This window comes from Schistocerca serialis, chromosome 4 (assembly GCF_023864345.2).
Source record: "Schistocerca serialis cubense isolate TAMUIC-IGC-003099 chromosome 4, iqSchSeri2.2, whole genome shotgun sequence".
Taxonomy (NCBI): Eukaryota; Metazoa; Arthropoda; class Insecta; order Orthoptera; family Acrididae; genus Schistocerca; species Schistocerca serialis.
The window spans coordinates 972,191,793-972,215,651 of NC_064641.1; the positions used below are offsets into that span (position 1 = coordinate 972,191,793).

At 42.4% G+C, this 23,859-nt stretch overlaps 1 protein-coding gene across 1 annotated transcript in view; it reads left to right on the forward strand.

The window, feature by feature from the left end:
- LOC126473634 (uncharacterized) overlaps positions 1-23,859 on the forward strand; it is a 157,009-nt gene that overhangs the window by 81,215 nt on the left and 51,935 nt on the right. Inside the window, exons 4-5 of the mRNA XM_050100819.1 lie at positions 5,121-5,452; positions 10,210-10,401. Coding sequence (XP_049956776.1) covers positions 5,121-5,452; positions 10,210-10,401 — 524 coding nt within the window. The remainder of the gene's footprint in view (positions 1-5,120; positions 5,453-10,209; positions 10,402-23,859) is intronic.

The window sequence follows — 23,859 nt, forward strand, 5'->3', positions numbered from 1 at the left end:
GTGAGCGGTCACCTGTCCGTTTGCACGCTTCACGGCCAGACCCAAACTTCCACATGTCGAAAACCTGCACCGGTGCGTTCATTATGTACGTTTCTGTACAGGGGAGGCATTTTTAATCGAAATTCACGTGCCCAGTGTCGGTGGATAAATACAATATTGTAGTGCCTGTGTTGTCCAGAAGTAAAAAGCGTGCATCTCTGAAGGAATATTGCATCATACTTCTGAACAATACAGGCACTGAAATATCATATTTATCCATCAACACCAGGCAAGCAGCATTCAATTAAAAATGCCTCCCCTGTATGAAAAATATATAACGAATGTACGAGTGCAGGTTGTGGACATACGGTTGACAATATATTGAAGTTTGCATCTCGTCTGGAAGTACGGTCCGATAGCCTAACGGCAAACTGACTGCTCGCAATAAGTGGGAAATCTTGGTTCGAGTCCGTGTCTGGCACAAATTTTCATTGTCATCATTCCATCATACAGCCAACGGTTCTCCGTATTTGCAGCTGCGAATACATTTCGTGTTAAAATAAGGCTTACGTATGTTGTATCTTTTTTTGAAAAATATGAGACTGTTATATTATCAGAAGTACAATATAAAGTCACGATTTCTTCGGATCGTGTCATGAACTGAATGAGTGTACACAGTCTACAATACACGACACTGACCAGCTCCGTTAACACAGGGGGGGAGTGATCTGTGAGCTTGCTGCTGCTGTTGCTGCCACTGAGTCTTGTTCGCAGGTGACTGTGCCTGTTCTTTTCCTTCCCTCTTCTCTGCTTACAAATACCCATGCTTAATGGTAGTAGCCAAAATAATGACCTGACCATGGAATATGCACAAATAGGTTGCTGTTTTGCCAGGTGGTGTAAGTGGAACGTGGTTTATGGTTGGCTTACTACAGGTATCTGTGGCATTGCTTTTAGCCTGCTTAATTGTGAAAATGTTAGTGCCTTATGCTGATTAAATATTGAGTGTCTTGTGAAACTGCCCATGGGGGTCTGTAACACAGCATACGCATACCAATGGGGCACCTATGCTGTGAGATCTGTATCACTAAATAGCTAACACAGATTTGGAACTTGCAACTGGGATTGTACACTAACAACTTCAGGGACAACAAAAATTGGATTTTCGGCCTTTCATATAATTATTGATCAAATTTAAAATTCTGCCATAATATACTCACTGAGATGTATGATCTTATGTTAAAGGTTTAACACAATAAGACCAGTATTGTTTTGTTTTATTTTAGGGCACAAGAACAACTAGAGTCGTACGTGCCCATTTCAGAACTGTAGGACACGAAGATGAAAGGGAGTAAAAATGACTACACATTAAGCCCAATTCACAGAAGGAAAGACAGCTAATAAAACGAACTTAAGTTGGCTAAGGAGACGACCGTTTGCCTCTGTTCGATTTCTCGGAGCCTTTCTGGTCGGCAGAGGAAGACTCGGACGTTTGTCTGCCGGAGAGACGTAATAGGGCTTCACGGGAGTATTCCTCCTATCCTTTCCGGCCTGCCGGTCGTGTAGCAGGTGACTCTGCCCCGAGGCAAAAGTTCGGTGACTCGTCGCACACCCGGAGCAGGAGACGGGGACACCGTGCGATTTCAAAACCGCGGTGCCGAATTTGAGGTCGCATGTCCGCACACTTCGTGGAGTGACACGTAGCGATGACGGTACTTTAAGTGCCGGACGGTAGAACACGTGGTTTCCGACTGGCCGACAATTGCGAGTGACCGGGTGAGGCACTTTTTCCTTCGCCCAGATCTTCCGGACGACCCACTCGTCGAGATACGCAGACAGTCTCAGGAGGAGACGGCACAGTCGCCACTGCAGTCGGCAGGGTGGGGAGAAGGAAACAGAATGTCACCCTCTCGAGCATCCCTGTCGCAGGCTACACATTTGGCCAGGTGTCGACAGGACATTCGAGTGTGGTTATAACGGTGACAGTAGTAGCAGCGCATTGGGTTAAGAACGTAGCCTGCTTTGATCTTTGACAGAAACATTTTTCTATAAAAAGTGAGAGAAAGAGTGCACACGAGCACTAGTGATTACACGTAACGGCACCCTGATCAGAGAGGTACATTTGGATTTCTGTCTCGATCGGACCGTCGAGCTACTCAGTGTAAATAACACCGCGGGACGCATACGGCATTCGGTGGGCCTCGACACGGGCGGGATAGTTGCGGAGGAGCGAAGTTGCGAGCTGTCGTCGTGCTCGAGAATCGGTAGTAGTCTCCAAAACTGAAGTACCGTCGTGTAAACGAGAACAGGATTTCACGTGCCTGGCAATTGCGTCGACACCTTTCCGAATAATAAATGTATTTACCGTAGCTAAAGCACAGACCGTCTTCAGCTGTAAAATGGCGAGGAACTGTGGTGCAGAGGGTCACTGAATCTTTAGCCTCGTTCCACTTACATTCGGTAGACGTCTTCTACCAAGAGACGATCGGCTCGTGGCGAGAAAATGCCCCGGGGTTGTCGGCGCCTCTGACGGCACACTCCTTCCGACCGTCAGCCTCCCTCGGAGGGGAGCGCTCCTGGCTCAGGTGGTCGTTCGCACCTCCCGAACGCCTGACAGAGGGACCGATTGGCAGTTTGGGAAGGTGGCAGCACGGGCAACCGCCCCTCCTGGGCCGGGTCCGTACCGGGGGTACGTGCGAACCCCACCTGTCGGTGTGGGGCTACGAGTTGTGCGTTACCGCGTCACCCGTTACGTGTCGGACGCACGGGTTGACCTTCGGGAGCGCACAGTGAGGAATAAGAAAAGGAGGAACCTCAAACACTGGAGCGGAGGAAGGACGAGAGAACGGGAACGGAGAAAGCGAAAAGGACCGAAAAATGTTGGACTGTTCTGATATCGGCTACTGAAAATTCGGAACACACTTCAACGAGAGGACAGACACGTGGAACGAAAGGGAAAAGGTGCTGCAAAAGCTGGGCCCCCGTGGTGGCCTAAGAGCGGCAAGCCCCCTGGGGGGGATGAGACCAGTACGAGACTTAGAAACTGTGTATATGTGTTGAGGTAGAATAACTCATCCCAGACTATACTCGTCCTATGTTTGATAATGAGAGCACGTAATAATTTCTACTTCTAATTCTGCATCTACATCTAATCTAGTCGTACTCTGCAAACCACCGTGAAGTGCGCGGCAGAGGGTATGTCCAGTTGTACCAATTATTAGGGTTTCTTCTATTGCAGTTACGTATGGAGCGTGGGTAAAATGATTGATTGAATGCCTTTGTGTGTGCTATAATTATTCTAATTTTAATTCGTGATCTCCGTGTGACAGATATGTAGGCGTTTGTAGTATATTTGTAGAGTAATCATTTATAAGTCAGTTGTTGAAACTTTGTTACTAGACTTTCTCAAGATAGTTTACATCTATCTTCAAGAGTCTGACAGTTCAATTTCTTCTGCATCTCCTTAACACTTTTCCGTGTGTCAAATTAAATCTGTGACCATTTGTGCTGCCCTTCTCTGTATCCATTCAATATCCCGTATTAGTGCTATTTGGTACTAAATCTATGAGATCATTCCGTTTAACATCCCTACAATGATATGTCCAGGTACTTAAATGAGTTGGTCGATTCCATCTTTGACTCATTGATATTGTAGTCATAGGATACTACATTTTTTGAGGTGTGCGCAATTTTATATTTCTGAACATTTAAAGCAAGCTGGCAATCTTTGCACCACATTGAAAGCTTATCAAGATCTGACTGAATATTTATGCAGCTACTTGCAGGTAATACTTCATTATAGATAATTGCATTATCTACAGAAAATATGAGGTTACTATTAAAATTGCCCACAAGGTTATCAGTACACGACATGAGGAGGAAGTTTCCCAACACACTTCCTTGGCACACACCTGAAGTTACTTCTACATCTGACGATGATTCTCCATCTGAGATAACACGCTGTTCCCTCCCCACCAAAAAGTCCTCAATCCAGGTACAAATTTCACTCGATTCCCCCAACGATTGAACTTTTGACAATTAGAATAAGTCTGGTACTGAATCGAATGCTTTTCAGAAATCGAGAACTTCTGACGAAGTTCAAACATAAATTCAAACTTTTCCAAAACTTTTTCTTCCTTCCATCCTTAATGTCTGACATTTAACACATTAACACATTTTGTAAAATAATCAGACATCTGGAGCTGTTTTACATATGTAAGTTTGTTTCTTTAAGGGATTCATTTTGGCTAGTTATATTGGTTTGATACTAAAGCTAAAAACCATTACGTAAACTGTCATTGAGCCAAAATAAACTTTTCATACACTAAGCATTTCTTCCAGTTATTGCTGTCAGTGCAGATGCATATAGATTCTGCTCCTTCTTTCAACTTTTTCCCAATAGAAATTTAGTTCCGATTTGTTTACGATTAGTGAGAGGGTACACAGTCAGTTAAGAACAAGAAAACGAGGCAAATTCAGTTGTCGTGCAATGTAGGTCATGAGAACAGAGAATTTGGTCGGACTAGAAAAGAACCGGGGCGGTCGGAAGCAGCTGCGACACAGACAGTACGAACCGACTCCTCGAGGATTTGCCAGATGAGATTGTAACCTGTTCACAGTGAATACCAGCCGTCTCTTAGCTGACAACCAGTTGGCCCAGTGAGCGTGGGCGATGTGGGAGCTGTTCAGTCCACAGCTCGTGGTCTAGTGGCTAGCGTCGCTGCCTCTGGATCGCGGGGTCCCGGGTTTGATTCCCGGTTGGGTTGGAGATTTTCTCTGCCCGGGGACTGGGTGTTTGTGCTTTCCTCGTCATTTCACTACTGTCGTCATCATTCGTGGCAGTGACTACATTGGATTGTGAAAAAATTGAAACTTTGTGCGGATGCTATTGACCGTGCAATTGAGCTCCCGACAAACCGCACGTCGTCATCATCGTCCTCGTCCTTCTGTTCACCACTAATACTGACTTCGTTTGCGTCCACCTGTCTTGCTGCTGTGCATCTTCTGTCACTGGAATTTGATTATGTGCCTCAGAAAAGACAGAAAGCATCTGTTTAAATGACCGGTAACGAAGTTTCTTTCTTCTTGAGGTTTGCCATTGCTTTCTTTGTAGGTGTTTGTACAGAAGGGGAATCGTTCAGTTGCAGGTACTGAAGACCTTGTTGGAGAAGTGCACCAGAATACACACACTGACGGCTCCCTACAAACTGCTGAAGTCTGAAAGGTGCTCGGAGGCCCTGACGCAGCTGCACAACCTCCGTGTGCTGAATCTGGAACCGGAATACAAGGAATTCGATCGTAGCTCTACCCAGGAACCTTGTTTGGTGCGACCTCTGGTGAACGGATGCCCGCAACTAGCCGAGGTCGACTTTGGGTTTACGTATATCGATATGGAAGACCTGAGGTACTTTCTGAGAGCCAAGAGGAACACCCTCGGGTCGATACGCATAAAGTGGGCGATGGGTGGGACGAGGTGAGTGTTATTACCTGTCCTCCTAAGATTGTCTAACTTCTACTCGAAATTACTTTCGGTTGACGAGTGTGCTTCCCGTGTATTCGATATCTTCACCCTACACGGTATAACCTGCGCCTTTCTCGTTATGGTAAGTGGACTTTTGGCATATTTCTTCTCGCGTACGTATAAAGGGCTATTAAATACAGATTGTTATGTAGCTAGCTAAATATTGCTACGATTCCTTTAAAAAAGCTGCAGGTCAGCTTTCGTCAGTTTGGTACGGAATTACTTCCATTCGTAAGTGACCGTGCCACTGTTTAAGCCTCCGTATTTAACAGTTGTACCCAGTTCAGTTCTGTGAAATACAACAATACCTGGCAAGACAGCCTCACCCGCGCATTTTGGGTTCCGAGTTTGTCGTGAAAATTATTCTGCACATTTCGTAGTGAAATTAACAGGCAGAATGTGTCATTTCCAAATTAGCACTTATAATTTAAGAAATGCTGATAATGATTCATTGCATAGACACAGCCTGTGGATGAGGAAGTTTTTGAAACATGTATCCCTCAGGGCACCATTCTGGATCCATTACTTTTTCTGTTTATGTCTATAATATTTTACCATAAATTCTTTCTCTTCAACTTGTTGGTGTACATTATTATCGCCCAAAGTAGAAAGCAGCAACATTATGAGGCACTTAGCAACTTGTGTACGAAGGAACTGTTCACGTTATTACGGGAGCTTGTACTGGAGCAGATACCTTAGTTATTTACTGGTACTACGTAGCTTCGTTGTGAAACGTTTGCCGGAAATACCTGTGTACATACTACGGTAAATTCCACAAAGCAAATATATCACAAGTTGGTCCCGCCAGTTGTGTCTTTAAATTCAGTATACTCCAGTTCCTTGACGTAGTTTTTATTTTATTTCCACTGATAAATTAATGACTGTTGACAATTAACTGTTATCAGGAATCATTGTGACCTGGACTATCATTGTTTCATTAGTAAGCATCATACAGAGAGACACAGAAACTATAAAAAAAAATTATTCATTCCAACACGTGCAGATAGAATGTAAATACTGTGAAAATAATGTCCATAAAAATACTCGGTGAGCACATGTATTTGCAATGCTGGTAGATGATGCTGACTTTCAAACAGTGCGGTAATATCTAAGTGAAATAAATGTAACAACTGGGAAAAAAAATTATAAAAAATAACTCACGATCTTTGTTATCATCCAGGACAGAACAACAGATTTCGAGCAGTAACAAAAGCTTCACTCTGAAACACATAATTCGAGCTCACTACAATCACTGGTGTACGAACCTACTGAGTGGTGAACTGATAAACTGATCAGGCCCTGACTGAATTACAGCAGTCGGTCGGGAAGTTACCGTAGCTGTACTGTAGGAGCGGCTGCCGACACCTCCAGTTTAGTCTCGCAGGTATTCCAGTACTACACTCCATTCACTGAAATGACAGACAGCCTGCGGACACGACGAGGCACGTGACCGCAGCACTGCCACCGAGAGGTGAGCAATACCGGGCACACTTCACTCAGTTTGGCCACGTCTGTTGCGATTGTAAGTCATTAGTGTGTGATCTTAGAATCTGATTGTAAAGTTCGTCTCGTTTGAAAGCCCAGTTTTTGATTATTCGTGTGTCAGTGTCAGTGATTGTAATCACATTCGTCATTCATTATTTTTGTGGTCACCTAGTAGCTACCCCCTTTATTTCTATTTGTATAACATAGGAGTAAACTTGTCATGTTGTCCTCTGCGGAGACGGTGAGCGAGGCCGACTTGTCAGATTTGACTCTAACTGAGAAGTGATCAAAGAAGAAGTCATTAACTTCTGTGGAGAAGCACATGGCTCTTAATCTGTGTAAAATGGAGCTGTTGTATCCAGAGCAGTCAGTGACCAATATTGTTTTGAAAAAAACTTGGTTGTCACACTCTTCAAAGTCTCCCAAGAAAGAAAAATCATGACAAACTTTCAGGAAGTATTGGTGACTTCGATAGAACTGCGATACGAAGGAAATTTTTTGTAACAGGTCACTAACAACTGACAAAGTGCTTGTGGCCACGATTAAAAATCCACATTTGAGCAACTTCCATATATCATTTTATTATCATACAGTTTTAAAAGAAATGAATTTTAAATACTTTCGGTGTGGATGCAGTAGTGTGCTAATAGGCAGAGATGATTTCAGGGAGGCAGTGTCACCTACAAATGATAAATTGTTGAGAGATGAAGGAAGACCCGTCTATTGTTTGGACGAGACATGGCCAAATACACGACATACCTGAAGTAACGTCTTGGTGCATAAGTCCATAAAATCCTCTAAACAAGCATTTCTATCTGCATTATCCACTGGAAACAGGTAAAGGTAAATGCCTGATTATCACACATATTGGGAGCAAAGCAGGTTTTGTCAGAGGCAGTGTGTGAACTTTCAAATCCAAGATGGGCCCAAGAAAAGTGGAGGCTACTGTGAGGAGATGTGCAACAGTACAATCGAGAAGTGGTTTGAAGACTTTTTCTTCGGCTTCAGCAAAAAGAAGTTACTGTTCTCGATAACATGTCGTGCTATTCTTGTTGAAAAGAAGAAGTACCTAATCTGAATGCCAATAAGCGAGATATACCGGAATAACTAAAATCTAAAAATATTGTTATTGGAAAATGGAGTATTGAAGAAAGAATTACTGGAAATTGTTAAAAAAGAACAGAGTAGTGCACAAAGAATATGCAGTGGATGAAATGGCTGATGGAGCAGGGAAAACTTTTCTTCTGATTCCTCCATACCTGGTGAATTAAACATAATCGAGGTAGTTTGGGCCAAAATCGAAGGCTGTGTTGCAGAAAAAGACAGAACACACAAAATGTCAGAAGTTAAAGAACTATTAAAACAAGCAGTGACTGCAGAAGAGTGAAACAAATGTGTTTTCCATGTGATGGAAAAAGTTTGACCTCAAATGTGGAAATTAGACTGCATTATAAAAGAGAGAAAAGTGTGTTTTGTTATAAACTTGAATCAAAGCAGTTCAACTTCAACAGAATAAGTTTTATTCTTCCTTTAACATTATTGTAACCAAAATCACTTGTGTTTGAATCTGCTATGCCACCTGTCGGGTTTTTATGACTTCTTGCATTATACTATAAGCCAATATTGAAATATAAGGTTTTTCACAAGCGACGTATGCTTCACTGCGATGTCAGCGTGACCGCCACGTGGAGAGTGTGCACGAAGGATTTTCGACACTCTGTTTTTGCTGGAACAGATCGTGCGTAGTCACGTGAAACTGTGTCTGTTTCATTCCAGCTCTCAGTGAATAGACTAATGTGGAGATTTTCCACACTCAGGTTATCCTCTGGACTCAAATTTTCCTGATTTCAGCACATAAATGGTAATTCCTATAAACATGTAACAATACCACTGTGGCTTTAGATAAACTTCTGCACAGACTGTTCAGAATTTTTAACTTTTCTCTGTCTAGGATCACTGGAATTGTGTTTGTATCTTTTGTAGTTTGTCAAACGTTAATTCTAGATATCTGCTGCCCCCTTTTGCGTAAACCCTGTACTTTGACAAGAGGTCATCGAGCCCATGTAGTCTTTCGAAATGACTGTTTTTGCACGTGAGACGACGACTCACGGGCAATAGTAGAAGAGATGCTCCACACTGGCTCTAAATACACGTGGGTGTCCGATCGACTGACGGGCACTCGTCAATGGGCAATACCGGCAGCGTACCATTTACTTCTGAAGATGTCTCCCAAAACGGGAGACAAAGAGCCAGAGAAAAGTTTTATATATTGACCTCAGCTTCTCAGCTCAGAAGTTTAAACTGGACTAAACACCAGCTTCGAGAACCTACGTGTTGTTTACGAAGATGTCTCATACAAAGATTTTCATTTTGGCAATATATTCTCATGAACAATTATGCCTATATATGTCAATAATCATTTAAAGGCAGAATGTTGTAAAAGAACTTTTTGTTTTACTTATTTTACTGAATTACATGAGCAAGCAACAGCTGGCAGCACTGACTTATTGGTCATCATATACACACAATAAATAAATATGAAATGCCCAGTTTCTGAAGACAAAAAACAAAAAAGAGAAAAAACTGTATGTTGAAGCCTTAGCAGTATTAAAAGCTGACTTCGGAAACACTATTTCATCACCAACTGAATGTGTTAATATGTTGGGCCTTAACTCTCACCATTATGTCTAACGTATATTAGTATAATTTATCAAAAAACAAAGATGATGTGACTTACCAAACGAAAGCGCTGGCAGGTCAAAAGACACACAAACAAACACAAACATACACACAAAATTCAAGCTTTCGCAACAAACTGTTGCCTCATCAGGAAAGAGGGAAGGAGAGGGAAAGACGAAAGGATGTGGGTTTTAAGGGAGAGGGTAAGGAGTCATTCCAATCCCGGGAGCGGAAAGACTTACCTTAGGGAGAAAAAAGGACGGGTATACACTTGCACACACGCACATATCCATCCACACAATACAGACACAAGCAGACATATATTAGTATAATTCATCCCTGATGGGTATACTTTCTGTGACACTAATAGTAATGATCTCAGCAGCGAATGATGCGATAGTGACAGTTGAACACGTTGTTGTTGCAAATACAGTATAAGAACTATTAATTTAGAGTTATAATATAAAGTACTCTGTTTCTTTGGTCTTTTGAAACGTGACGGGAGACGAATAATTCTGAAAGACCCCATTTCTGTTGTTACACAGCTGTGTCCCACCATTGCTGGAGGCCTGCACCGAGTTGGAACGTCTGGAACTCTGCGAGGATGACGACTTTGAGATGGTCCACAGTATACCGAGAGAGGCGTTCACTGCCCTGGGAAAGCTGAAGAACTTGCAGGAACTCAGGATATCGATCCCTATTCGACTACCGCCTGGAGTTGCTCCTCTGGCATTTAAGTAAGTTAAGTGGTGAACGTAAACATTTCTTGTGAGTGCTTAATGCATTGGGGATGGAGTCTATTAAAATGGGATAGGAGAGAGAAAGAGAAGGAGAAAGGAATATGCAGGTACTCTGGAGGGATAGAAAGTGCGTAGAGGCCGGGGCGAGGGCACCGTAGAGGTTACAGGACGGTGGAGGCTGGGGACTGGCAGAAGTCGGGCTAGGGGAGTTACGGGAATGGTAGATACGTTCCTAATTGAGTTCCTACCTATGCAGTTCACGTAAAAATCCAGACGGCACGGGCCGCGAAGCGGTCGTCGAAGTCGAGCACACTGTACCGGGTGTGACTCTCGGCAACCTTGTGGCCGCCGTCTCTCGGCCTCAGTCGGACAGTGGCCATTTGCGTGGACAGACAACTTGTCAGTTTCGTGCCTACGCGGGATGCTACCTCTACATTCGCACTCCGCAACCCACCGTACCCTGTACCACTACTACTCATTTCCTGTCCTGCTCCACTCGCAGATGGTCTGAGGGAAAAATGTACGACCTACTGCAGATCCCAAACGCTCGAGCAGTACTCGAGACTAGGTCGCACTACTGCCCTATATGCAGTCTCCTTTACAGATGAATCGTACTTTCCTAAAATTCTCCGAATAGATGAAAGTCGACCGTTCACCTTACCCGATTGTTCCGTTTCGTACCACTTTGCAGTGTTACACACAGATATTTAAATGATGTGACTGTGTCACACAGGACACTACTAATGCTACATCTGAACATTACGGATTAGTTTTTGCTACTCATCCACATAAACTTACATTTTCCTACATTTAGGGCTAGCTGCCATTCATCACACCAACGAGAAATTCCGTCCGAGTCATTTCGTCTTCTCCTGCAGTCACTCAGTGACGACACATTGCCGTACACCTCGATGTCACTGGCACATGACGGCAGGTTGCTGCCCACCCCGTCTTAGATATTATAGATATAGATTATTATATATTATATATATAGATAATAACAGAAGTCCTGTTGCATTTCCCTGGGGCACTCCTGACAATCCCCTTGTCTCTGACGAACACTCACCATTTCTATAATTTAAAGTGTCTTTGAGCCACTCACATATCGGGGAACTTGTACTTTCATTAAGAGCCTGCAGTGGAATGCTTTCTGAAAATCTAGAAGTATGGGATCTGCCCAGTGCCGGTGCCCTTCATCTATAGTTTGCAGTATATCACGTGAGAAAAGGACGAGCCGAGATTCACACGTGCGATGCTTTTTAAAACTGAGTTGATTTCTGGACATGAGATTTTCAGTCCCTAGGAACTTTATTATATTAGAGCTCAGAACATGTTCAAGAATTCTGTAGCAAACCAGTGTTAAGGATATTGGTGTCTAATTTTGTGAGTCAATTCTTTTACCCTTCTCGTATACGGGAGTCACCTGCATTGTTTTACAGTCGAGTAGGCCTTTGCGCTGGGTGATTTGCAATAAATTCCGAGCCGTAGAGTACTCTTTGTAATACTGAATTACAATTTCATACAAACCTGGTGACTTATTTGTTTGCAACTCTTTCAGTTGTTTCTTTACACAAGAGACGCTTATTACTATGTCATCCGTATCGGGCTCAGTACAGTGTACAAACGACGGTACGTTCGTACGATTCTCTCGTGTTAACGATTTCGTACACGTGGAATTTAAAGCTTCCATTTTCATTTGCTGTCTTCGACTGCCACACCAGACTGGACATCGAGTGATCGGACGAAAGCCTCAAATACACTTAGCAAGTTTATGTAGGACCAGAAATGCCACACAGTGGTTGCAGGTAAGTACACAGCCGACGTGGCTGCTACCACAGGTGGCCCAGATTTTGATGGGGTGGGAAACATCTGTCACAGAACTGGAGTAGTCATCAGTGATAGGAAGTACGGAACAGATCTCGCACGTAGGTCTATTACTGGGATATCGGCACGAGGGTAGGGTTTAGGATCGAGGGTGGAGTAGGAACAGACAGAGATATCGCGTACGTCAGATGAGCAGTGGGATACTACTGTAGGGGGGTCGGGGGAGGTAGTGAGGAGGACATTCCTCATTTCAGGACACGAGAGGCAGTCCTAACCCTAGTGGTGATTCACTTGTTCCAATCCTGGATGCCACTAGTCACAAAGTGATCTGCTCCTTTGTGGCCAGTCGGTGGGTACGAGGGGATTACTAGGTGACTGGGGAGAGAAAGTGCAAGGGATCTGTTTCTGGACTGGGTGGTCAGGTCAATTTCGGTCTGTGAAGGCTTCGGTGAGACTCCGAGCGCGTTTAAAGAGAGTCTGCTCGGCACTGCCACAGTTGGCTAGGCTATACGTAAAGGATTTCTTAGTATAGAATTGGTGGCATCTTTCATAATAGAGCTTCTTCGTCGGGTGGTAGGTTTGAAGTGGACGGAGGTACTTACGGAACCGTACGTGAGACATTTGTCGTCACTGAGGAAGGTAGCTTGCTGGGCTGAGATGGAACTACACCTACTGAAATTAACAATATAATGGAAAGGATAGATTGTTACTCACTATAAAGATGCAGACAGGCACAGTGAAAAGACTGTTAAGGTTTAGCTGTAGGCCAAAATCTTCTTCAGAAAAGGAAAGGAAACACACACACACACACACACACACACACACACACACACACATTCACATTCACATGCATTCCCGACCAAGCTGCTAGAGCTGGCAGTTTCGTGTGTGTGTGTGTGTGTGTGTGTGTGTGTGTGTGTGTGTGAGTGAGTGTGTGAGGTGTGCTTGCTTGTGTGAATGAATTTTGTGTGTGTGTTTTCTTTTCTTTTTTGAAGAAGGCTTTGGCCAAAAGCTAAATTGTAACAGTCCTGTCTGCAACTGAAAGTATCATCTTTATGGTGAGTAGCAATCTATCCTTTTCCATATATTGTTGATATTCCAAACTGGTGTTTCCATTGTTAGATTCTGAAATCAGATATTAGATTGTAGGGTGCACCCAGGAGCACATACAGACTAAGAACCCAGTTAAGTAACAATGAAGAGCAAGCTGAAGTTTGATCATACAGCGGAATCAATGCCTAAAGAAGTGGGACACCGACATCCTGATGAATGATGTACCTTTAAAGCTTTCCGAGGCTCTAGTTACTGTGATCATGAATACCACAGTAGTCTCTCAGTGACAGAAGTTGGACAGGTATAAGGAAGATAACTTTGGGGAAACCTTGTGTAACATAAGAAATACTTAAATTAATTGACAAAAGGAGGTGATACAAAAATACCTAGGCGAATATAGGAATATAACAATAAAAATCATTAAGAACAAAATAAATAAGAAGGCCATGGAAGCCAAGGAATTATGGCTGCAGGAAAAATGTGGAGAAATCAAAAAAGAAATGGATGTTGGAAGGACTGATTCTGCAGATAGAAAAGTCAAAACAATCTTTGATGAAATTAAAAGCAAGGCTGTCAATATTAAGAGTGCAACAATAGGAATTCCACTGTTATACACTGCTGGCCACCGTAAATGCAACACCCTGAAGGAAGCACCCGAATCAAGTGAAATTTACACCATGGGTTTGCAGCGATGAGATATGTAACTGATTAGAATTTCAACGCAGACGCAGTTTGGGCAGAGATGGACATCTCTGCCCAAACTCTTTGTCTTTTAAATATGTCTGCTTGTGTCTGTATGTGTGGATGGATATGTGCGTGAGTGCGAGTGTATACCTGTCCTTTTTTCCCCCTAAGGTAAGTCTTTCCGCTCCCGGGATTGGAATGACTCCTTACCCTCTCCCATAAAACCCACTTCCTTTCGTCTTCCCCTCTCCTTCCCTCTTTCCTGATGAGGCAACAGTTTGTTGCGAAAGCTTGAATTTTGTGTGTATGTTTGTGTTTGTTTGTGTGTCTATCGACCTGCCAGCGCTTTCGTTCGGTAAGTCACCTCATCTTTGTTTTTATATATAATTTTTCCCACGTGGAATGTTTCCCTCTATTTTTATATATATATATATATATATATATATATATATATATATATATATATATATATATATATATAAAAACAAAGATGAGGTGACGTACCGAACGAAAGCGCTCGCAGGTCGATAGACACACAAACAAACACAAACATACACACAAAATTCAAGCTTTCGCAACAAACTGTACCTCCACCTGTCCAATGGCCAACTTCACACTTCCGTCCACATCAAGCCCACCAACAAGCAACAGTACCTCCATTATGACAGCTGCCACCCACTCCACATCAAACGGTCCCTTCCCTACAGCCTAGGTCTTCGTGGCAAACAAATCTGCTCCAGTCCGGAATCCCTGAATCATTACACCAACAACCTGGCAACAGCTTTCGCATCCCGCAACTACCCTCCCGACCTGGTACAGAAGCAAATAACCAGAGCCACTTCCTCATCCCCTCAAACCCAGAATCCCCCACAGAAGAACCCCAAAAGTGCCCCACTTGTGACAGGATACGTTCCGGGACTGGACCAGACTCTCAATGTGGCTCTCCAGCAGGGGTACGACTTCCTCAAATCCTGCCCTGAAATGAGATCCATCCTTTATGAAATCCTCCCCACTCCGCCAAGAGTGTCTTTCCGCCTTCCACCTAACCTTCGTAACCTGTTAGTTCATCCCTATGAAATCCCCAAACCACCTTCCCTACCCTCTGGCTCCTATCCTTGTAACCGCCCCCGAAGCAAAACCTGTCCCATGCACCCTCCCACCACCACCTACTCCAGTCCTGTAACCCGGAAGGTGTACACGATCAAAGGCAGAGCCACGTGTGAAAGCACCCACGTGATCTACCAACTGACCTGCCTACACTGTGACGCATTCTATGTGGGAATGACCAGCAACAAACTGTCCATTCGCATGAATGGACACAGGCAGACAGTGTTTGTTGGTAATGAGGATCACCCTGTGGCTTAACATGCCTTGGTGCACAGCCAGCACATCTTGGCACAGTGTTACACCGTCCGGGTTATCTGGATACTTCCCACCAACACCAACCTATCTGAACTCCGGAGATGGGAACTTACCCTTCAGTATATCCTCTCTTCTCGCTATCCGCCAGGCCTCAATCTCCGCTAATTTCAAGTTGCCGCCACTCATACCTCACCTGTCTTTCAACAACTTCTTTGCCTCTACACTTCTGCCTCGACTGACATCTCTGCCCAAACTCTTTGTCTTTAAATATGTCTGCTTGTGTCTGTATGTGTGGATGGATATGTGTGTGTGTGTGCGAGTGTATACCTGTCCTTTTTTTCCCCCTAAGGTAAGTCTTTCCGCTCCCGGGATTGGAATGACTCCTTACCCCCTCCCTTAAAACCCACTTCCTTTCATCTTTCCCTCTCCTTCCCTCTTTCCTGATGAGGCAACAGTTTGTTGCGAAAGCTTGAATTTTGTGTGTATGTTTGTGTTTGTTTGTGTGTCTATCGACCTGCCAGCGCTTTCGTTCGGTAAATCACCTCATCTTTGTTTTTTATATATATATGAGAGAGGATCAGAAAGAAATGCACAAAAAAATCTTTCTCCCCCGGTATTGCAGGTAGAATGTTGAAATTTCGTGATGATATAATTAGAAGTTTTCACTACAGAGGGTATTTTGTTTTCATGTGCAGCTCTAGTGAGAGAAGCCTAAACTACACAAAAACACGGCACACGTGTTACTGTCATCAACTTGTGAAGAGCAGTGAAGTGTAGTTCAATATTTGTGGGCCAGAGGGCATAAACTGAGTGAAACTGACAGGGACATGCGTGGCTCGTGTGCAACGACTGTACAGACTGTAGCAGTGTCTCCAGGTGGTGTGCATTCTTCGGAGAGAACCGTGTTGACCTCAGTGATTCGCCAAACTCTGGGTGACCGGTAACAGCTGCAACCCCGCCACATGTCGAGCCACTGAGGCAGCAATTTTGAAAGACCGGCACACGCAACTGCGAACCTTATCGCAGCAATTCGAGATTTGCTATAGTGCAGTGTACAATATTTTTCGCGACACGTCGAAATTTCGTAAAGTTAGTTCTCACTCGGCACATATGAACACGATAGACGACTGCGAGAGCCAGCGAATGGTGATGGGCTCGAACCACTTCATGCATTATTCGGCAGAACGGCACAACTTTCTGAAAGGAATTGTCACCGGTGACGAGTCTCGGGCATACCACTACGTGCCCGAAACCGAACACGCCTCGACGGTGTGGAAACATGCCGGTTCCCTAGTATGAAAAAAATTCAGAGTGACTCAGTCTATTGGGAAAATGCTTGTGACAGTGTTCTGAGATACGCTCAGTGTGGTACGGTGGACTACACTGAACATGGAATCACGGTGAACGCTTCAGTCTACATTAAAACTTCGGTTAAATTGCGCCGTGCCCTTTCGTGACAGACATCCCGACATTAATGCTGACGGTTCAGACTTCTTCGTGACAATGCTCGCCCCCTCATTGCTGCTCCTGTTTGTGCCAAATTTGGGTGGGAGGTGCTCCAGAAACTACCACATAATGTGGACCTTGCATCTGTTTGGTCCTGTGAAGAAATTGCTGACCAGGCAATGCTTTGGGACAGATACAAAAGTGAAATCGGCAGTCCACAGGTGGCTATACTCCGAACAAACAGACTTCTATGAACAGGGGACATCGAAACTGGTACCGCGACGGAAGAATTGTGTCGAGTATGTCGGTGACTGTGTAAAAAAGTAGGTAAAAGATGCAAATGGATTTGTGATTTTTTTTTTTTGTTTTGTTACCTATTAAACTTTTTGGTGATAAAATTATTGTGTGCTACTTTCTGATTTTTCCTCTTACAAAAATGTGTCATAAATTCCTGATTATTATTTCGTGTCATTTGCTTCATTTTTAAAGATGTGTTCTCTTCATTCCCACAACTATCCGTATCCTAGCCATTACACTAATTCCAAATACTGTCATTGTTTAGAACTGTAAAAGTGTGGAAGTTTCACACATGTCCACCGGTATCGCTCTAATAGACCTAGACACGAGACCTGCCTCGTAATTCCTCCCACTGCAACGTACTCCAGTCCTGTCACAGACATCAGAGGCAGGGTCACCTGTGGAAGCAGCCGTGCAGTCCGCCAGTTTAGCTGCGACCACTGTGTGGCATTCTACACGGGCACCACTGCCGGTGAGCTGTTTCTCCACACGAACGGCCGTCGCTCGACTGTGGCTGACACACAGGTAGTCCGAGTACCGAGTGTGCTATCTGACAGTTTATTTTAATAGTTTTATTAGTTTAATGATAAATGGTTTTTTGATGTTACCGAATCAGCTCTCAAAAGGTACGAAACTCGTTCGGATGGAACTTTAGAGCGTATCTGTCACAGTCTATAATGTATCCGAGTTAAATGTTGCACTTCAATGGACGAAATTCGTCGTTGCTTTTTAGAATCTCACGAGCAAAGGACAGACACTGTGACCCAGTAATTCTGACGAATTTAAAGTGGGAGTTTACAGCCACTCTGACGTAGCTCCTGTGAAAGGGTGTGGTTGACTGTCGCTCCATTTTTAGAAATAATCTGGGTGTGGTGTTGCAGTGCGAGATCTTGTGAATGGTGGGCTCCATGTGGTTCCCTAGTTGTGCAGCGGCTGTAAACTGAAAATTTACGGAGTAAGCAGCAACCAGTCACAAAATCGTGTTTTCTTTATTTACTTTTGCAAATCGATTTCAACTGATTAACAGCTACAAACACGAGAATAAAAATAAAAATAATTAATAACAGTGACCAAATGAATAAATGTACATAAAGTAACGTAAAACCAATTAAATGTATATAGATGTATTAAACCATTTAAAATGCGCATACAAATTTACCTTTCAACGAATATGTTCCCTGAGTAGTAACACTGTATTAAGCAGAGGCCAAACATTAAGTGGTACGTCGAGAACTGACTGTGACAACGAGGAACTGTAAGGGGGCGCTGCAAAGCAAACCCACCCTCTATGCGAAAAGATACAGTTAAAATAAAAATGAGAAGAAGAAATTACATACAACGTGAGGTAAAATATAATGATAAAATACTGAAATATTTACAAAAAAGGGATATATTCACAAAGATTTTGTCAGCCACATAGTACTGTTATGTACGCCAAAAAGCGATTGTACAAATTAGTAAAAAGGAACAAATGTAGGTCGATTTGCAAAAGTAAGTAAAGAAAACATGATTTTGCGACTGGTTGTTGCTTACATGGTAATTTTAATGTGAGATCTGTTTGTGAGCAGGTGGAATTTGTTGTAGATTCACATGGGGAGAAACTCCTGGCTTTTTTTCTTTTTATGAAGCATACAACACACAGGTGTTTAGGCATCTTCTATTATTAGTATTGGTGTCCTTTAAACCGTCATCACCGTATTTGTATACATGTAAGAAAGTGTGAAACGGGCAGAAATGCTTAAAGTACAATCACTTATATGTGAGATGATATAAGCTAATACTGACAAAAGACCAAATATTATTCACATAACATAACATATCATCTCCCCCAAGAACCATGGACCTTGTCATTGGTGGGGAAGCTCGCGTGCCTCAGCAAAATAGAGTGTCGTACAGTAGTTGCAACCACAGCGGAGGGGTATCTGTTGAGAGGCCAGACAAATGTGTGGTTCCTGAAGAGGGGCAGCAGTCTTTTCAGTAGTTGCAGTTGCAACAGTCGAGCTGATTGACTGATCTGGCCTTGTAACACTAACCAAAACGGCCTTGCTGTGCTGGTGCTGCGAATGGCTGAAAGCAAGGGGAAACTACAGCCGTAATTTTTCCCGAGGGCATGCAGCTTTACTGTATGGTTAAATGATGGTGGTATCCTCTTGGGTAAAATATTCTGGAGGTAAAATAGTTCCCCGTTCAGATCTTGGGGTGGGGGCTACTAAGGAGGATGTCGTCACAAGGAGAAACAAAACTGGTGTTCTGCTGATAGGAGTGTGGAATGTCAGATCCCTTAATAGGGCAGGTAGGCTAGAAAACTTAAAAAGGGAAATGGATAGGTTAAAGTTAGATGTAGTGGGAATTAGTTAAGTTCGGTGACAGGAAGAACAAGACTTCTGGTCAGGGGAATACAGCGTTATATATACAGAATCATATAGGACGAATGCAGGAGTCGGTTTCATGATGAATAAAAAAATGGGAACACAGGTAAGGTACTATGAACAGCATATTGAATGCCTATTTGTAGCCAAGATAGACACGAAGCCCACATCTACCACACTAGTACAAGTTTATATGTCAAGTAGCTCCACAGATGATGAAGAGATTGAAGAAATGTGATAAAAGAAATTATTCAGATAGTTAAGGGAGACAAAAATTTAGTAGTCATGGGGGACTGGAATACGATTGTAGGAAAAGGAAGAGAAGGAACTGTAATAGGTGAATACGGACTGGGGGTGTGGAATGAAAGGGGAAGACGCCTGGTAGAATTTCGCACAGGGCATAACTTAATCATAGCTAAAACTTGGTTTAAGAATCATGAAAGAAAGTTGTATTCATGGAATAGGCCTGGAGACACTGAATGTTTCATATAGATTACATAACAGTAAGACAGAGAATTAGGACCCAGGTTTTAAATTGTAAGACATTTCCAGGGACAGATGTGAACTGTGACCACAATATATTGGTTATGAACTATAGATTGAAACTGAAGAAACTGCAAAAAGGTAGAAATTTAAGGAGATGGAACCTGGATAAACTGAAAGAACCAGAGGTTGTAGAGAGTTTCAGGGGGAGCATTAGGGAAGAATTGACAAGAACAGGGGAAAGGAATGTAGAAGAAGAATGGGTAGCTCTGAGAGATGAAATAGTGAAGGCAGCAGAGGATCAAGTAGGTAAAAAGAAGAGGGCTTGTAGAAATCCTTGGGTAACAGAAGAGAGATTGAATTTAATTGATGAAAGGAAAAAATACAGAAATGCAGTAAATGAAGCAGGCAAAAAGGAATACAAACATCTCAAAAATGAGAATGACAGGAAGTGCAAAATGGCGAAGCAAGGATGGCTAGAGGACAGATGTAAAGACATAGAAGCACATATGAGTAGGGGTAAGATAGATACTGCCTACAGGAAAATTAGAGAGACCTTTGGAGAAAAGCGAACCACCTGTATGCACATCAAGAGCTCAGATGAAAAACCCATCCTATGCAAAGAAGGGAAAGCAGGTCGGTGGAAGGAATATATAGAGAGTCTATACAAGGACAATGGACTTCAGGGCAATATTATGGAAATGGAGCAGGATGTAGAGGAAGATGAAATGGGAGATGTGATACTGCATGAAGAATTTGACAGAGGACTGAAAGACCTGAGTCAAAACAAGGCCCCAGGAGTAGACAACATTCCATTGGAACTACTGACGGCCTTAGGAGAGCAAGTCCTGACAAAACTCTACCACCTGGTGAGCAAGATGTATGAGACAAGTGAAATACCCTCAGACTTCAAGAAGAATATAATAATTCCAATCCTAATGAAAGGAGGTGTTGATAGATGTGAAAATTACTGAACTATCAGTTTAATAAGTCACGTGTAGCGTTGCTCTTGGGGGACAAAAAATAAAAAGAATTGTTACTTTTTTTTTAATGTCGAAAAAGTGAATATTTTGGTGGGCCACTTGGCAACAGAATCAGGGATTTATTACACTATTATAATAACATACGTTGACCATTAAATACCTGAATAAGAGCAGCATATTGATATATATATATATTTGAGATCGCTCGGAAGAAACATTATCATTTCTGTGCATTTTTATAGTCGCGATGTAGTCATACCCGGATCAACACTAAGGGACCAGAAGATTTATAGACTTTAAAAGAAATGCAACACTACACAATTAAAAAAAGTTGGTTCAGAAATAATAGGAAAACGATAATGTTCCTTCTGCCTCATGCTGCGTTCGGCCCATCAGCGTGATCGTAATTTCTGATGATGAAGTAACACAAAATAATTAACAGTTAAGTAAATAAGGAGATGGACTCATCAAGGTTAATTTACGAAAATAAGCACACTTATCTTTAACACACGTTTTTTTTAATGCTACGTACCTTTTCATATTAAATTACAATAGATGACCATTGTGGTTAAATACTTTATACATAACAGTCAAAATGTCCTCTTGACGCTGTCTGTTCGATATCAGTTACAAGAAACTACATGTTTTCTGATTGGAAAAAATAACAATTAGCATATTCACTCAATATTTTCACATCAAATATAAAATACAGTTGTGGAACGCAGCAAGTCTGCGTCCGCCTCTCATGGAACACAAACAGTAAAAGGTGAGGCGCCAAAAGCCTCATTTGTCTTGAAACAACAGAATTCTTTTTTTTACACCATTAATCGATACATGTACATAGAGATTTACTGGCACCGCGCAAGAACGGTAAAGATAAAGAATAATAGTTTCTGTCGATGCTATGCGATGGTTCATTTCTTTTACTTTACAATTGTTCGATAACTTTAGGCCATCAGGCGTTTACTATTGAGCGTATATTAATGTTTGTGAGGCGAAAATTACTAATATTACACTGCCTCCCATGAGGAGGGAAGGAATACCGAAGGTATTACTTTCATCCTCATGCCCATTGGAATATTTGTGATTTTCGGGTGTAACACACAGGTTATTAAAAGTTTCATTTCATATTAATTCCATAGTAAAAGAATTAACGTTTCAATTTGTAATTACTGACGGTGGATCATTGTGAATTTGTTCTGTTTTCTATCAGTGTTTGCATGGATTCAGTCTTTCTTGGTGATTCTTAAAATTAAGGCTATAAGTACACATATTTACAAAATTTATAAGGAAATAGAGTCACACTTCATTTTTCATCGTTGCAAAAGTAATTTGACTATCACAACTGGTACACAACTTTCAGTTTTGACAGTATTCATTATATTGTCATCGTCTTGTCGATTGATTGCCTTGTCCGTCGTCGCATTTAATTATACATTTATTTTCGTCGCACATACACTATTTATGATAGACTTGGATTGTAGAGCGGCCACTGGTGATGGCTTCGAAAAGGAAGTCCATATCTTTCACTTTCAGGGCTCGAGTGTGGCTCTCCGAATTATTTCACATATGAAACAGATAAAATGTCTTATATTAGAATAGCTTACAAAACTAATTTTATATACATGTGGGATGGGATATAGGAAGGATCGGATCCTTTGACGTATTTTCGTGTGCTTATTTTCATTCGTATCGTGACCTCTCGTCAAAGTTTACATTTCAACAGTGTTCAGAGGTGACCTTGTGACTTGTCTCTGTGTACAATCAGTCATTATAATAATTACGTTAACTTCTCTATCTTAGAGTCTCTCGGAAGGTTTATGATACATACAAAATGTTTTCAGTACTGGGTGTGAATGTTTTTTCTATAGAATGTAGCGCACAGCAACTGTGTTGTCGGTTGAACGTTTACATTATTTCGTCACGTGTGGCTGTCCGCCTCCACTGTTGCGAGCAATCTTGAAATTCATTCTGTGCGCGCGCACGTGACCGGAGCTTTCTTGCAGAGCGTTGATTTCGCACTTGAGGTGCCGTGCGTCGCTTTTGTTCGGCGGATCGTGGCTTTGTGCTGTTTTAGATTGCTGGAGGGAGCTTCTGCCACCGAAACTGCCTCACATCACTTCCTGTCCACTATCCAGTTACGGATTCACAGGTAAGTGGTAGCTACCGCTGCAACTGCATGTGTGGAATGACACTGATTATTACACACTGCACACATCAACGAAATTTTCACACATATGGTGCAGTAGAATACTGCCACTGAAAATCGTCGAACTTTAAAACTTCACTTGCACTGTGGTGAGCGTCTGCGTGAACGGTGTATTAACAGAAATTCTCGCGTCATAACATCACACGGTGTTTACAAGTTGATTTACATACTAATATTTACAAGAGTTCATTTAAATCGATAAATAATCTAATTGACCACTTTGAATCAAAACAATTGTTTCTTAATTAGTCTTTTTTTTTATTTATGCCTACGGTCACAGGTAGGCTATTATAAGTACTTTTTCTTTGACCAAATCCATTCCAATCTCCTTTACAAATTAATTTCATTCATAGTAATCTTTATCACGCTTGCTTATTCATTTTGTAGGACCAATACTTTTTTTTTTTTTTTAGTGCTCGTCTTGTTTAGTGTCAAAAGTTTTTCTCGTATGTGCTTGTCTTTAAAGAAAGTTCGAGGACAGATTTGAAAATAGCAATTCCGCCTCTGAGTTTCGTGTAGAAATACAAACAGTCGAAAAAAGAAAGGTGGGAAAAGCGGGTCTACTCGCTGATCGTCGACAGAATTTAAATTACTCCTCAACCAGGTCGAAAATTTAATTTACCTTGCGCATTACAAAAGCAATATGCGCGTCGCGAACCTACTCATTTTTATAAGTAGTGCCTCACTTCCTAAGCACACGTGCATCTTTACAAGTTGATCCTGAGGAGTGGATAGGATCAAGGAT